This window comes from Takifugu flavidus, chromosome 2 (genome assembly GCF_003711565.1).
Source record: "Takifugu flavidus isolate HTHZ2018 chromosome 2, ASM371156v2, whole genome shotgun sequence".
Lineage (NCBI taxonomy): Eukaryota > Metazoa > Chordata > Actinopteri > Tetraodontiformes > Tetraodontidae > Takifugu > Takifugu flavidus.
The window spans coordinates 14425457-14442051 of record NC_079521.1 but is presented as its reverse complement, the minus strand read 5'-3'; the positions used below and the strand labels follow the sequence as shown (position 1 = coordinate 14442051).

Sequence of the window (16595 nt, the reverse complement as noted above, 5' to 3'; positions counted from 1 at the left end):
TGCACATTACAAAAGGGACACACAGATGCAAAACTGGCTTTTGATGAACCTGTGCCAAGCAAAAGCAGGTTTTTGCGCACCAAGAAATGTCTTCCTCGTCTCCAGTTTCAGCCCTACCAGCAACTGAGAGACAAAAGTCAGCAGACCAGGGTCCAAGCAGAGAGGTCATAGCTCGGTTCTGTGCCATTGATTGGAAGGATTTGCTCCATTTTCCAGCCGAGACGCCAAGAGACTGCAGATAAATAATTAACAGCTGGTAATATGGAAACCTCTCTGCTCTGTAGGAACTGAAAGTGCAGCTCTGGTCAGTGTTCTCGGGACCTGACCGTGACGAACCGCGCGGGCAGATTATCCAAAAGGGATTGGGTTCCAATCAGATTTTGGAAAACACGCAATACTCCTCGTTGTGTATGCAAACATTGGCGGTGTGGATTAAGGGAGCAGAGTTTGCGGCTTCTGATCTGGCAAATGTAAAATTGTTGGAGAAAATCCAACATGGGCCTGAGCAAACCAATATTAAAGGTGATGTTGCTGACCTTTTATTTCTTCAGTGGAAACTGAAAGACAAAATGCACATGTGAGCATTTATGTAACACCACGCTTGACTTGATATCCAACGGCGAGTCTAAATCCTCCCAGAAGCGTGCGTGTTTTGGTGTGACGCTATTCCAATTTAGCAATAATGTCTGTGCAGATGGGGCTGATGATGGGATTTTTACATGATGGCATCGCAATTACTGTGAGGGCAACTCCTTTTTTTTATTTAAATGAACAGTCTTGGCGTGGTGTATTAGTAGTAGTAGTAGTACGGCTGTTGGTGTCAGTGGATTATTTGAGAAAGGGAAGATTGGTTAGTGGTTCTAGCAAAACTCTTCATCAGATCACGCCGGCTTTGTTTTTCGGCCCCATTTACCCCGTCCACCTCTGAAATACTGGAGAAATATGAGCTTTCAACAGAAGGTTGAATGTCAAACACCTGACCAATATATTCACTGTGTGACAGGCAGAACGGTTTCCCCTCTTGTCAGTTTAACTGGATGTCTTGAGGTTGTTGAGGTCTCGACACACCCATCGCAGCAAGAGAGGACCCCCTGCACCAACGTTTCCAGGTCCGAAGACTTTCCACCATGCTTTTATCCCCCTGAGTTGGGATTCTTTCCCACATTGGCATCCTTTTTTGTGCGGGGCCTTCGCCTCCCACCTGCCTCTCCTCGTATTGCCATTCACAGCTGCTGGCATTGTCCCTCTTGCCTACCTGACCCCTCACCCTCCTGCTGCCATTGTACCAGTGACATCTGAACCCCACTGATCCCGTGGAGTGGACCCTTTTATTACATCATGCCTGCACTGGCCTCAACAACGCGCGCTTTCTCTCCTTGGCGACGTGGAGGTGAAAGAGAGATCCGAAGGGAGGTCACATCCATTTCCTTACTCACACGTGAAGGTGATACAGACAGAGAGCTTCGTGTCCTTTACTACGAATGGCTCTGGCAAATCATAAAATAACCCAAGACAGCTAAATTACAGTTAAATGAATGCACGGAATGGAATAAGATAGTCCAATAAAACAACAACAGCCAGTACGGCTGCTCTAATTTAAAAAGAATTACGAGTCGTGGAGAATAAGTTTCAGTTGTCTGTTTAGCATGCTGGTGCAGGGAGAGACAGCGCCGGGCCTTCAGCGGATCTAAAGAATTGCAGAATGGATGGTTCAGCATCAGTTCTCCATCACTGACTGTTGACGTGATGGTTTATGGCATCCTGGTGTTCTTAGGCTTAGGCTGATTACATGAGAATCAAAGAATTTGTCACCCCACCATCTGGCACGCGCGACGCCCACATGCAAACATGCAAAACAAAAGCCGGCGCCTGTATGTTTTGTCAGGATCTGTAGGCAAATTCCAGTTTGTATTGCAAAGCTCAGCGCTCTGGTGAACTTATAACAGCTGCAGCGTCACAGAGGCGAGCCGACACAATATTACTGCTCACAACGGAGCGCCGTGCTTGGCCCGGACTCGGCCGGAGGATGACGTGGACGACGAGCACGCACCGAAGAGCATTTGGACAAGTTTCAAACACTTGTTATTACTTGAACTGCAGCTGAGAGAGTCGACACTTAATGAGCACGATCGGCGCTGCTTGTCAGCAGTAATGGTTGTTTTCGGTGTGCGGCGGACCAGAACCTGAGATGGGTCATTCCTCAAACGTCCTGCCAGCGTTTTGTTGCCAAGCACCTCTCGTGTTCCCCATAACACATGACAAAGTAATGGTCAAATGGGGCCAGTTAGCTTTGACCTGAGACGGCGCAGGCGAGCGCTGAGTGATGAATCTACAGCTGGGTATTGATCTTTACCATCAACACCGCGGCTCTATTCAGCCGAGCAAACAAGACTAAAAGCACCTTTCCGTCCCTGATATAGAGCCCAGTTGCCGCTATTAGAGACAGGTTCTTCGAAGAGCTCCTGCACTTGAGACTCTACAGCAAAACCCCCAAATTAAAGCAATAATATCTAATCAACAAGATGAAATAGACTGTTTCTGCAACACACATAAGTAATCTTTAAAGACTGTATTATGGCCCAGGCATGGGATCATTTACTGGTCAAAGGTGCTGAAGTCCAACTGGTTTGTCACCACATCTGTGGACGTCGTTCATCTCATTGTAATGAAGAAAGAGTTTTGGGGGGTTTATCTTGTTTTATTGAGGTGTTTATTGAGGCCTCTTATTTAATATTCTAACGGAAGGCTTTAAATGGTAAATGTCTTGTGGTTGCAGATGAATTAAGCAGCAACATCTCAACAAGACAATTAAAAGAAGCACGGCTCTGACCTTGGGCTTCATATTCACTGTCCCTCTTAAGAGGCAGACAGATGTTCTGCCCCTGTTAGATGGCAAAACAGCCATTCAGCCAGTTCATCTTCTGGGTCCCTGGTTCTCCTAATGAGGTGATGACTGTATTGTGAAGCTGCTCTTTGGCCTTTGACTTCTGTACGGAAACATCACCTGACCTGCACTTGGAATGAGGAATGAGAGGTTTTACCTCACCGAGAGCCTTTGTTTATATAATATGTGACCATCTGAGTTCATCCCCCTCAGGAGCAGCTGATATTTGGTGTTAGCTGCATCCATCCATCCATCCATCCATCCATCCATCCATCCATCCTTTTTCTAGCCAACAGTCAGTCAGAATCAGAAGTAAAATCTGTGTTTTTGACCAAGAAGACTCAGATTTCTTTTAAAAAGGACTGTGGAAAATATGCTCACCACATGAATAAGAATATGAATGAATAAGAGCCACTCTATGTCAAGGCTTTCCTGGAATTGGAATATATCTAAGGCCTCTATGCTGTAGGAACACTAAATGCAACATACTGAACGTCCAGCCTAGAAACCACATTTCAGCTGGGAGACGCAACCAAACCACTTCCTGTTAAAGGGGAGTTTTTTTCTTGCCTCTGTTGCTCTTTGGGGGTCAGGCACTGAGTCTCTGCAAAGCACCTAGAGACAGTTTTGATTGTAACAGATACTATATAAATAAAGTTGAATTGAATTGAATTGCGGCCATCATCGGAGCGCTTCAGTGTTCACTGCTGATGTTTCTGATGCGTCTGACATCCTATTGCAGACACTTAGCCGACTCATTTAAGGGAATCCAGCACCCATTTAAAAAAAACCCGAGCAGTAGCTGTTGACATGAATTTCTTGAAATCTTATGGGATCTAGCGGAGAATCCAATTATGAAATCACACGGCTGCCCAGCCATTTGCACGTGTCCCAGCTCGGGCCTGCTCAAGCGTAACCTGGCGTTATTTGTGAATCAAAGATGCGTGAAATTACCAACGAGGGATACGAGGTGAAAAGATTGCAGACCCCCCCACAATTACAGAGCCTGAATAAAGTTGTACAGAAACTTGATAAGCACGTTTCATTTATAATTGTGCATGTGTGAGTGTTTACTTTTGTTTCACATAAAGACACACTACAGATGTTTTTTAATCGCAGCAGCTGCATTTTGACCTGATATTACACGAATGAACGGGGTTTTATAACGGCCTTCATTGAGATTTGCCTGCATTTAGTGACTGTGTGAGCGCCTCAACAACATTAATGTCCATCATTTTCAAATGCAAATATGCACAACATTAATGTGGAGACGGATTTAAAATCCAGTTGAGACTTGAATGAATCATAAAAGACCTAATGAGGCTTGCGTGAAACACATATGCTCTGATGTTGAAACAGCCTCGATATCATCCCACATGGACAGTAACTTTGTGTCGTGGCTCATGCACGGCCCCCGGGCACGTCCACACATCACGACCCAGGAACGGTTACAGAGGCTGGAGGGAGAGGGGCTCGGCCCTCAAAACCGATGACATCAGTGCAGAGTTATGATTATGACTGCTGCTTAATTAATCCATTTGTAGCCGCTGAAGAAGAAAAACGATTCTGTTTCTGTTCTGGGCTCCCAGACATGAACTAATTGACCCAGTTTGGTGTTTACGCAGACACAAATCACTGAGTCGGAGAGCTCGGAGGGATGTACAGGGCTGCTGGATGTGGAAATTTGAGTGGAAAAAAAGAAAAGTGTTGTATAAAGGTGCCCATGTTTTCATATTTATCCTTGATTCATTCCGTCGATCGTTTCCTCTCATTTTGCTCTTTGCACTTGTGTGTGTTTTTTTAAGATCGCTGAGTCTGAACGGTGACCTTGAAGTCTTTACATACATGCATACGTGTGTGTTTGCAGTGAATGTGACTCAAATACAGTGCCAACGTCATCATCAGTCAGAGGGAGAAAATATGTGAAACTATAATTTCCTTTTGTCCCCAAATCTCTCACCAAATTAGGTTAACAGACTTAGACCCTTTTGACAGAAGGAACACACTTCCTGAAATGCATGAGTGGCTGATATTAACAAGGAGCGCTCATCTGGCACTTCATTAACTCAGGCGGTGCAACGGCTCAGCCAGCCAGATACTCGGACCATATGGGGCACCTTGGTTTTAAAGCCTTTTAGACCTCTTTGGCAGGAGTGGAAGAAGACTTTATTTGGGCAAACCCGCTCACACTCGGGACACTTAATCTGAACTGGAGGGATAACAACAACTTTCCTTCTCTCATAACTGGGCTTAAAATGTGTGTGGATCAAATTATTAAGGAAATGGAGCCGTGGTTCTTTTCCATATGCCTTTCCAGTGATCCCATTGAGATTTAGAGGGTGTTTTCATTGCCCGGTTCCCTGGTGACAAAGGGCGACTGGGAAGAGTAAGGAAGAGTTCTCGTTGACAATTGTATTTATTACAGAATTATCGTATTACAATACCTGCAAATATAAGAGTTGAAAATCGAGGAGAAGAGAACCATTTCAAATGCAGTGACCAGTGGTTCATCACTTTATCTTTGTTTATCCCCGCCTGGTTGTCTAGGTCTGGGTCCTGGGGCAGTGTCCCTGGAGACAGACAAAAACCCCTCAAAAAGAGGGCGGCCCACTTAATTATTGACCTGTATCTGTATCTTGGAACCTGTTCCTTCACTTTAGGAGGTTGTACAGAGGAACTTCTATTCTAGCCGGGTTTGTACAAAGTGTCACCTAATGCTAATTATAGACACAGGGCAGCATTCCATAAATGTGAAGAAACATTCCAGCGCTGGAACACAACACTGTCAAACAATTTCGATTCAAGATCTTTTCCAGAACTCGACTATATTGGGAAACAAAGCATTGTATTTTTCTTGGTATGTTTGCCACTTACACACTGTTATGAATTGACAGAGGTGGGAGTGAAAAACCAGGTGGGGTTAACACATTGTTGGATTCTAGTTGAACTAGATCCACTTGTCTTCAGTAATTCCAGGTTACTTCCTGGAACAGTGTCCATTGTGCTTTGAAACTTTATTAAAAAAAAAAAAAAGAATAACAACAATACACTGAGGCACCATAGTTGTGAAGCTAAGATTAGATAGTGGTCGTTAAAATCTCAAAACAGCTTTTCCTCACTGCGCTTTGATTAAAACGGAACAATGAAAAGTGTCTGTCTGTGACTCTTAATGTGGGGCAAACGTCTGGCTGTACAAGCTTCATCTTTGTGTCCAACCGGAAGATGCAATCTGCCATAATTACCCCGCGTCGCTGGCCCCACTACAGACAGAAAGATGCCTCTAAACAGAGCCATATTGTTTTTGTGTAAAGACATGCTCGCTGTCACACTGCTGTCACAGAGGCTCTCTTTTGACTCGGGCCAACGTCCTGTTTACCACAGCGTATATCGGAGCAGCGGTTAACACGGCGGCCTTGTGGAGCGAAGGTCCCGGGTTCGCTTTGGCTGAAGATCAAAAAAAAGATCAGGCAAAACCTTCAGTGAGCAAAACTGAAAGAAACCTGCAAAAGAAATGCATAAAAAAGAATACATACAGTATATAGATGGGTGCCTGAGTGCTGGGGGAGGGGTGTAAGAAAAAGAGAAATAGAGCGTATTAGTTACATAATCCACTACAGGATCAAAAGAGTCCGGCCGGATTATGGTTGGTCTCATCAGAGAAGTGTTTGGATCAAAAGCACTGATTTGGGTTGGGGGGGGTGCATTATTGAAGGTGGTGAACAGAATGTATACTATGACGAGGTGGAGGGGGTGCAATAGATGTCATAACCGGAGAAACATAGCCCGGTCCATTCAGCAGACCAGCGTAACCCTACCTGGGCCTCTCATTGTGTCTGAATTGTTTGATTTCCATGCAGCGGCCTCAGAATAAAGCCAGTCTGGAAACGGGATCAGGCTGTGACTGATGGTAATTACTTGCTGTCTGCACCATTAAGAATTTAATGTAATTTTAGATAGTCAGAAAGACATAAGAGAGAGAGTGGGAGAGAGAGATCTGTTTACACTTTTTAAGCTTGTATTCATATTATGGTTCTGTTGGACTGTAATGCTACATTTGGACTTGATTTTTCTCTGTGGTATTGAAAAGAAGACTAAGAGAGAGGTTGTGGGAATGTTAAACTTATCTAAATCATATATTGCACTGAATCAATCAAGAATTCAAATTATTTTAAGAATAAGTCTTTTTTATCTCTACACACATTTCTGTTCTATATATTATCGTACATTTGCATACTGCCAGTGTTTTTGTGCATTTCTATTCTGCATGTTTGTTTTCAACCACCAAAAGCTTTTGAGGTGCTGTTTTCCAACCGTTTTTGTTTTCATTCACATATTTCATTCAATGCGTTGACATCCAATCTCATGACTTTTTTCGCGTCCGTCCTGGTGTTTGTAAGGTAAGTAAAGGTTCCTGTGTCAATCCTGAGATTTGGCGGTGACAGCTGAGGGCGGGAGGGTTCCGTCCATACATCAGGCAACATACATGTTACACCCATCCGGCCGTGACGCTGCCAGACGCTCAGCTTTTAACCTCACACTCTAACCTTTACACCCCTGATTGCAAGTTGCGATGCATCACGCCCACACGCACACGAGCAGAACCTCCATGATCTGCACCGAAGGCAACGAAAAAAAACCATTTTGCAGTCAGCGTAATTCATCAAGCGTGCACCCTGCGTTTGATGCCACGTTAGGCTCTCCTGCTTATGTCGTTTTAATAACCGGCATATAGTATAAAGTACACATCCCTAATCCTTCAGGTCACAAAGAGTTTAAAAACCTGATTTAAGACAAATCATCCCTCCCACTGTTTATTCAGCGCTGGTCAGAAGGTTCCAGACTTACTGTCAGAAGGATTATCGCATGAGGAGGTGATCAGTCATGTGGAAAAGCAGCGCCCTCGCCTCTGGAGTCAAACTTCATGTAGCAAGACAGACACATTTGATGATACCTCCGGAGGCCGGAAAATAATTAACACTGGGGTTAGAGGTCGTTCGAAGGATTAGGTTGATTTGCAGATGAACGTGCTATTTAATTCCATATTGGTGGACATTATTTCAAAAGAGATTTATCAGAATCTGGATATAAGAAGGTTCATTTATCAGCATTGGTCATTCAGCTGTATTGAAATATGACAACTGAAAACTACCAATGAAGCTTCTGCTGGTATTTTGCTTGTGATAGATTTATTTATTTTTTTAAAAGCCAGCTTTTTAGACACAGAGATACCATCTTTATCCAGCGTTTCCTCACCTCCACGGTTTACCTTCTTGTGTGACCACCCTGCAGCTGTGGCTTTTACACCGGCTACAACGTCCCATTTAAGCCACTGAGTTTACCATTTGATGACAGGTGATTTATTGGAATCTCTCTTCTTAGCTCAAGAAGGGTTTTGAAAACTTAAAACCCTTAAAGATTAAAGATTAAACCAAGGTGTCCTGACATGCTTGAAAGGGCTCTGCGGAGGTTTTAGTGCGGACACAGGACGCACTTGGAAGCCTGTCATTTGTCACGGTGCAAACAGGAGCGTCCCCTGTAGAAACTAAAAGGAAGAGAGTTCTGAAAGTCATATCAAGGTGGGATGGAGACAGAGAAGGACCTTTCTTTGATGGAGCTGTAAAAGAAGCTAAATTTATTAGCTTTGTTAGCTTGTGTGGATTATGTCACTTTATTATTTAGACTTAGGCAACATCAAGTCCTTGCAGAACAGGTTACCGCTGTCATCCGCAGTCGTACTCAACAACCGCAAAGTGACAGGTTTGCTCAACAGACATTTTTGCAGGTTGCTGCTGGTGCTAACATTTTGCTAGTTTTCATATGCATTTGTAGTCAACACTACGACAGATTATCAAAAAAACAAAACAAAACTGCAGCGAAATGACATCATGACCGAGATCGACCCTTTGTTTAGCACCTGTGATTGCAGACTGCAGCACTTTCCGTCATCAGTCCCTCGAGGGCCTGCTCTTTCTCCTGTCCCACACAAATGAGGGAAAACTAATTGAAACACTCTGACCAAGGGAAACCGGAAAGGCGATATGGGGGAAAGTGTTATTGCAGCACTTAATCATATGTTGTAGCTGTTTGCTTTGTGTCAAGACAAACAGAAAACGTTGAGTGACTTCACCAACCGTAACACGAGAAGCATGATTTGTTTTTTTTTCTCTCTTCCTGCAGCGAAGTATTGATTTATTACTAATCCGGTTCATGTGCAGACTTGTGAAGCTATTAGCAAAGGCGTGCTTGCCGCATTAATCCTCTCACCTAAACAAATACACCTGACATTTAGGGATGAACGCCACACTAATATATTCTCAAATTGAGGGAAACTCAAACCTCAACCGACTTGTTTGAGGTTTCATCACTGCCTTTATATCAACTGCCTCGAAAGATGTGCATCCACTCTGTAAATATGATCGGCATCTTTCGGCCTGTTAGTGTAATGCACGGTTGCCACCGGTGGCGATTAGTAAGGATTACACTGAGCTGTTTCGAGCCCGTGGTGTGTTCTGTATCTGACACATTTTTTGCCCCGAAGTACCGATTGTAGCTCCAAAAGCTGCACGTGTGAACACTCTCTTGTCAGACGGGCTTATGCTTTTCCTGTTTTGCAGGTGGCAAACCCACAAACATTTAAAAGGACATCGAACACAACACAAAGTTCCTCTGCTGGGAGTGTGCACACAAAGAGGAGTAAATCCTTTCTGTCTTCACAACCTTTAGCACCACCAGATCAGAGGTGAGGGAACATTCAATATAGTGATAAAATCACTTTCGCGATTACTTTGAAGATGAGCCCCAAATTTGAGATTAATCGGGCAAAACTGACAGAACAAAGAAGGAAAGATAAATGTTTGGACTTGATTCATGTTTTCGAGTTGATGACAGGAGCAGGTGAGGCTGCATGTCATCGTGGGGATTGTCATTCCAAGTGCACCTGTGGGTGTTACCACACCAGCGCTGACCTGTGATGACAACAGCGCTGACTGGTGATCTTTAACTGTTTTAACTGTAGCAGTTATTTGTCTGAAGCTTGTCTGTAGAGAATACCATCTGTGCTCAGAAATGTGAAAATGACATGTAAATATACCACAGACCTGCGCAGCTGTGAAACTACATTCTCCCCCAAAAAGATAATTAAAAGCTTTACACCTTCTCATGTGAAGAGTCATACATATGCACATGTTGCCATCAATGAGAAAATCCAGCGTATTATAAAAATAAAGCATCTTTAATATTTGACTTCACTTCCAATCACAGACAGCAGGTTTTCACAGACATGTTTAGAGTCACACGAAAGCCTAACGTAGGTGGAAGAAGGAGCGATAGTTACATGTAGTTACATATAAAAACAAAACCTCAGTGAACCTTCATAGAAAGCAGGACGTGTGGTAGTAAACCATGGCTCTAAGACATGATGTGACCGTGCACCAGAAATAACCTGTTGCTATATATATATACAACAAAATGATCTAAGTTGATGTATATTGACACGTCGTCATGCTAAATTTGCCATGAATGAATACATTACCAGTTTTTCCACGCATCGTTTAATTCTGGGCCATGTTGTTACTTTATATCGCTAAAGATTTATTTGATAAATAAATAGATTTAAAATCATTTGTAGCTAATGTTTAATTGATAAAAAACAAAGTTAAATTTGCTCTGAGCAGCCGTACCTTTTTTTTTTCTAAAAAAAAAATATATACAGCATTTATAAAGTTGTAAAATATTTTTGTACAATATCTGCATAGACTCTTACGTGTCTTTAAATGAATCTGCTCCTTCGGCTCTATGAAGCTATTGTGACGTCAATGCTAATGTCTTCATCAGTTTGGATTTAGTAGCCTATAGAACAGTGTTGCCGTGGCAATCCTGCAACAAAACAAGTAACTTCATCTAAGAACTCCACTTGACTTTTTGTAAACATTCATGTAAACGGTGGTGCTTTTAAACGCCTAGACGGTTCAAATGTTTGAGATCTGCCTGAGCTTCCTGTTCACCCCTTGTGCTGAGTCGTTCTTCATTTTTAACGGCGTTTCTGCTTCCGATTGTTTCTTTCTGTGAATCCTGAACCTCCGCAGGCATATGAAGGATGTCAGCATAATGACCAAAAAGAACAGCCCCAGACTCGTTACTGAGAGGACAATGAGGATGGGCTGACAGCTGAGCGACTCGTACCTCTCTGGCCCCTCTCTCATCTGGCTGATGTACCAAGGCCGCTCCTCTACTTCAATGTCAGCCTCTTTGGTCAACAAGCTCTGGATGTAGCTCTCGTTGCTCACTGTCTCGTTCACAAAGAAGTTAACCATGACTGTGGAGTAAAGCGGTTCAGGCTGACCGTGATCGCTGACCTTCACCAGAAGGCTGTAGAGGCCCCGGTTACTGAGTTCTCTCTTTAAAGTAATATTTCCTGTCTCTGGGTCGATTGCAAATGATCCTGGCTCGCCACCTTTCCTCTTAATGATACTATAAGCGATCACTGCATTCATGCCGGTATCTCTGTCCACGGCGTAAACTTCAGTGATCGATGTTCCCGGGAGTGTGTTTGGTAGTACTAACATGTAAGACTGATTGGACTGAGGGAACAGGACAGTTGGTGGGTTGTCATTTACGTCCAACAACAGCACGGTGATCATAGTAACGCAGGAAAGAGCCGGCTCTCCGCCGTCTGCCGCCTCAATCCACAACTGATATGTCCCTTGTTGTTCACGGTCCAGCGAAGTCTTGGCCCTCAGCGTCCCTCGACCCGTGTCTATCATAAAGGTGTCACTGCCATTGATGATTGAGAGAGCCACCCAACCATTTTCCCCAGCGTCAGCATCCGTCACAGAGATGACTCCTATCTCACCGTAACCTGGGAAGTTTTCCGGTACAAAGAATGTAAAGTCCTTATTCAGGAAACGAGGGCTGTTGTCGTTGCGGTCCTGAACCGTCAACACCACAGTGGCAATGGACTCCCTCCTGGGCGTGCCCTGGTCTACTGCTCTCACAATGAATCTGTAGGTCTCTTTCTCTTCACGGTCCAGGGACGCAGCCACAATCAGAACACCGGTCACCCGATCCAGTATGAAAATCTCAGGAGCATCACCTCCGAGGAGGTAGATAACTTCTCCCCTGCCTTCGCTGTCCTGGTCTGTTGCTTGTAGCTGGGCCAGGAATGTGTTTGGAGAATTGTTCTCATCAATAGATATTTTTACCAGGGACTTCTCAAACACTGGAGCGTTATCATTCTCATCCAACACCTGCACCTTCAGGAAGGTCTCGATAACAATGTCTTGGGTAGTCCTAGCAACCACGATCAGCTCATACTCCTGGGTCTTCTCATAGTCCAGGTTTTCTGTAGTCTCCAGCAAGTACTCGTTTCTCAACCGTTGGTAAGGGGTGAGCCTGAAGGGGCCTGTCCCCTCCAGAAAGCATTCCACCCTTTGGTTCATGGCAATGTTTTTGATTGTAAAGAAAGCAATTGGAGAAAATGCTGGTTCCGATTCCTTTATTGTCACGACCCCATCTTTTTCAGGAGCGATGTACCGCGTTATAACAGCAGGGGGTCCAGTGACAACTTTGATAATATTGACATGAATGGTGGCAACAGCAGGGATACAGCCAGGTCCATTGGCCAGAACAGTGAGTTTGTAAAATGTGGCCGTGCCTGTGTCTGTCTTTCTTGCTAGTTTAATTACCCCTGTGATTCTGTCCAAATGGAACAGGCTCCGAGTGTCCTTTGGCACGCGCTCACTGTAAGCGTAGCTGATCTGTGCATTAGCGCCAAGGTCCGGGTCAAAAGCATGCAGGCGTGCCAAATGTGTCCCTTTACTGGCATTTCCATGGAGAGTCACATTAATTTGCGACTCTGTGAACTGGGGACAGTTGTCGTTCACATCTGCAATGACTATTTTTAAAGTTGCTGCACCGAGCAGAGGGGGGGTTCCGCCGTCCTCGGCGATGATGTCAGTGATATACTCAGCTTGGGTTTCTCTGTCCAAAGCATCCGTCACAATGACAAAAGGTGTCAGCTCACCCCCCTCATTTTCCTCAACATCCAGCGTGAAGACGCCAAAATCATTAACGAGCCAGTAGGTCTGCACGCCGTGGCTGCCCAGGTCCGGGTCCACTGCAGACTGCTCCACAGCGTAACGAGCATTAACGAGAGCATTTTCTGGAATAGTTATGGAAATCTCATCCACGGGGAACTTTGGCCTGTTGTCATTCACATCCTGGATAACAATTTTAACTTTGACCAGCTGAAAGTATTGCTGCGGTAGTACGAAGACATCTAGAGGGAGGACGCATCCCCATTGCTCATAGTTATCAGGACAGAGGGCCTCCCGGTCGATTTCTGTGGCAGATGTGTAAAGCTCCCCGGTGGTATTATTAAGGATCACGTACTGTTCGCTGACCTTCTTTTGTGCAAAACTGAATGAAAAGGGGGGGTCAACAGTGAAATCCAAATTCAAGTCCGGTCCAATGGCCCCAATATAGGTTCCCTTTGGTAATCCCTCCTTTATTTTATAGATGAGCTCTTTTGCTTGGTTGAAATTTGCTAGACAGGAAGGGGGGCTGCTGTACAGCAAGACGATGTAGAACCCCTGTAACAAAATAGAGAAAACTGAAGCGTGTGAAATAAGTTCTCTATGTGATTACATTTTCCAATCATGAAGAAATACTCAGTAAAAATATTATTAAGCGTAAATATTTTGTTTTCAATAACAGGTGTCTGGGCGCATAGAAATAAAAAATCCGCTAATGTTACTGGCCAAAATGTTACAGTTATTCATTTGAGAGAATTTGATTTGTTCGGATTTTCACAGAATTGTGCACTGACATTTTGATCAAATGTACAAAGACTTCCTTAATCCATCTTAGGAGTTATCGCTGTTGCCGTCATCTAAAATGGTGCCACAACGGTGTTAAAAAAGTTGTGCAGAAGTCATTTGGGTCCCTTAACTGAATTGCAAAGACACTTACCCATATTACTCTTCCATTGCTAAAGCTGGAATGTCTGTAGTTGAACATGTTTATGTCCTATTCGAGTATTCCACTCACAGGAAGCATAACAGCTTAGGAAAACTCAGCATTTTGAATTTTAAACAGCGCAGACCTCTGCTGAGTGCAACGCCTCATTGCTGTCTGACTTGAACAGGTCATTCATCCCAGTGTACGCTCAGGACACTCCCCCCGTATGCAAATCAGCCCCTGGTGCCCACCAATAACAGCAGATGGGCAGGAGGAACTTCAGGCTGCAGATTCATTTTTCATGTATGCACACTCGCTGCACCTTTTTTTTTTTTTTTTTGGTTTGACATGCACACAAAAAAGCATGCTGTCAAAAGAAACAACATTCCTTATAATCCCTTGGTAAAGTGAAAGCGTATGATTACCAGATGAGCTCATAATAATACACAAGACTTAGCAAGATGTAAGATATCCCCGGCCAAGAGATTAGTTTAATCCAGCATTAGTTCTAAAAAAAAAAAAGAAAACAAAAAAATAACTGTTAGAGTAAATGGAGTAAATGAAGAATAAAAGCAATGTAGCGATGTAGTGATGAGATCATGATTTTTGAGATTAATCATGGATACATAGTGAAAATAATGAAAATATATCTGGCAGACAGACAGACAGACAGGCAGGCAGGCAGGCAGGCAGGCAGGCAGGCAGGCAGGCAGGCAGACAGACAGACAGACAGGCAGGCAGGCAGGCAGGCAGGCAGGCAGGCAGACAGGCAGGCAGACAGGCAGGCAGGCAGGCAGATGTAAAACCGGTGAAAATATTATCAGCAGGGCCACAGAGAGGTGATCTTGGCATCATAAGTGGTGCGATGGTCTGATTCCGGATTGAGCCTTTAACTAAATCAACCCTCTAATCCTCATGTGTTCTAAATGCTGGGCCAGCTGTTTGCTGGGATTGGAAGCATACTGCTCAGAGAAAATGAGTGATTGAAGTTCTCTGGAAAAAAAGGGCGGAATGGGATGAGTCTCACACACTCACACTCTATCCCCCCACGTGACATCCATTTTCTCTTTTTCGGGAACCGCTTGATTAACACTGCAGAGGCCTAAATGTAACATCAGATGATATAAACATAGACGTCGGTCACATGTGCAGCATGTTGCTATGCTGGGTGTTTGAGTGGCAGCTGATTGCACATTAATATGGATCTGGAGTTGTTTCGGTCCGTGCTCAGAGCTCCGGAACATGCCTGGAAATGCCTGCTGTGACATCGGTGGTTAAGATGAGGGACAGAGTGACAGAGGAGAGAAACGAGTGCCATTAGAGGCGCAGAGTCGTAAATGCTCTGTTGATCATCTGCGAGGAGTCCGTGCAGAGGATTTAAATCAAGTTACAGCAGAAACCCCCAACCATTATTACGATGTGAACCAGAGAGGAGTGCGTGCAATGCTGCTAATCACACCCTTTATATTGTGCACACATATGAAGGAACGAATGGCAACCCTTCACCAGAAATGTGACGTTCACGCCCCAGCTTCAGCACCCTCGAAGAACAGATCATTATCTTCTTTATTACGTCATATTTGCTCTATTTTCCTCCCACAAAGAGTGAGTAGTCAATCAACGGTGTCCTGTTTGCCTACATTACATACAGCTTACAGGCTTTACTGTCGTTACATTATTAATTTGGTAGCAGTGGCTTGACATGGAACTGGAACCGTGTCTTTCAAAGAACCCGATACCGTGACTTTACTACCTGACCTTCTTCTGTACGAGTTTCCTATTCACTCCCCATCACTTCACTTGGGGTTGATTAAGAGTGTTTAGGATCTGGTAAACTCCAGTTTAAATTGATTTGAGTTATACAGTTACAAGTTCAGAGTACATGCTCATTATGTACACGATTGTTTAATATTAGATTAGTGCCGTGGTGAAGTAAAAGCAGACCCGAGTGTCTTTAGGACTGTTTTAATGTGAATTTCTTACAGTAGCTCCAGTTTACTGTCTAACAAAGAGTCGACTGAGGTCAACAAGCAGCATTACTTTGGTCTTAATAACATCATTTTCAGCTGTAACTTGTGTGAGATGAGGCTGGGTAATCTCTCCCCAGATGTCCTCTTAACCTTGGTCTTTCCTGTTAATCAAAGTGGTGCTAAGCTATCGTGATAGCTCCGGCGTGACGAAGCTCCGTTTGCTGTTGAGTAAGATGGATCACGATGCACAGAGGCGGCACGTGGCGGAATGCAGTCGGGGGAAAACTTTGTGGTCACTGTTCTGTAGGCATGAAAATGTCGGTTTAAATTGTGTGTGGTATTTGGTGCCATCTTGTGCTAAGAACGTAAACTTGGAAAAATCTCATTTCGATCCCAGAGACTGTGAGTGTCCAAATATATTGTAAAAACAGACAGAAAAAATGTCCTCCAGTCTTATAACCTGAGGCTCCAAGTGGGAAAAAACAATTAGGAGTATTAGATTTCACTATATATTTACAAATCATGACTGGAATTTGCTCTGGACAAGGTATAAATTACAACGAAGTAATATTTACAAATACTTCAGGTCATAGTCACACCTTTTTGTCTGTTCTGAGCTACTGTAGAAACAGACACATGACCCATCACATTACTGTTTATACGAATATGTTACGCCTAAATTAACACGGCGAGAAGTGTGCTGAGGTTATTACGCGTAAAAGCTTATCGATTTATCTTTTTGACACAAGATGATGAAAAATCATACGCGCTGGAGCTTTCCTGAT

At 43.9% G+C, this 16595-nt stretch overlaps 1 protein-coding gene across 1 annotated transcript; it reads right to left on the bottom strand.

Moving 5' to 3' along the window:
- Positions 1–10102: 10102 nt before the first annotated feature.
- Positions 10103–14013, bottom strand: LOC130521800 (protocadherin-20). Its single transcript, XM_057025605.1, has 2 exons — positions 13853–14013; positions 10103–13473 (listed from the first exon to the last, which is right to left on the bottom strand). The coding sequence occupies exons 1-2, from the start codon at positions 13898–13900 to the stop codon at positions 10852–10854; spliced, it is 2670 nt and encodes an 889-aa protein (XP_056881585.1). The 5' UTR covers positions 13901–14013; the 3' UTR covers positions 10103–10851.
- Between the last annotated feature and the right edge of the window lie 2582 nt (positions 14014–16595).

What these genes read in the sequence shown, in the direction of transcription:
- LOC130521800 (XM_057025605.1), bottom strand. Translation starts at nt 13,900, where the DNA reads ATGTTCAACTACAGACATTCCAGCTTTAGCAATGGAAGAGTAATATGG. An exon ending in GCAATGGAAGAGTAATATGG is followed by an intron (nt 13,474 to 13,852) that starts GTAAGTGTCTTT and finishes ATTTTGTTACAG; the next exon opens with GGGTTCTACATCGTCTTGCT.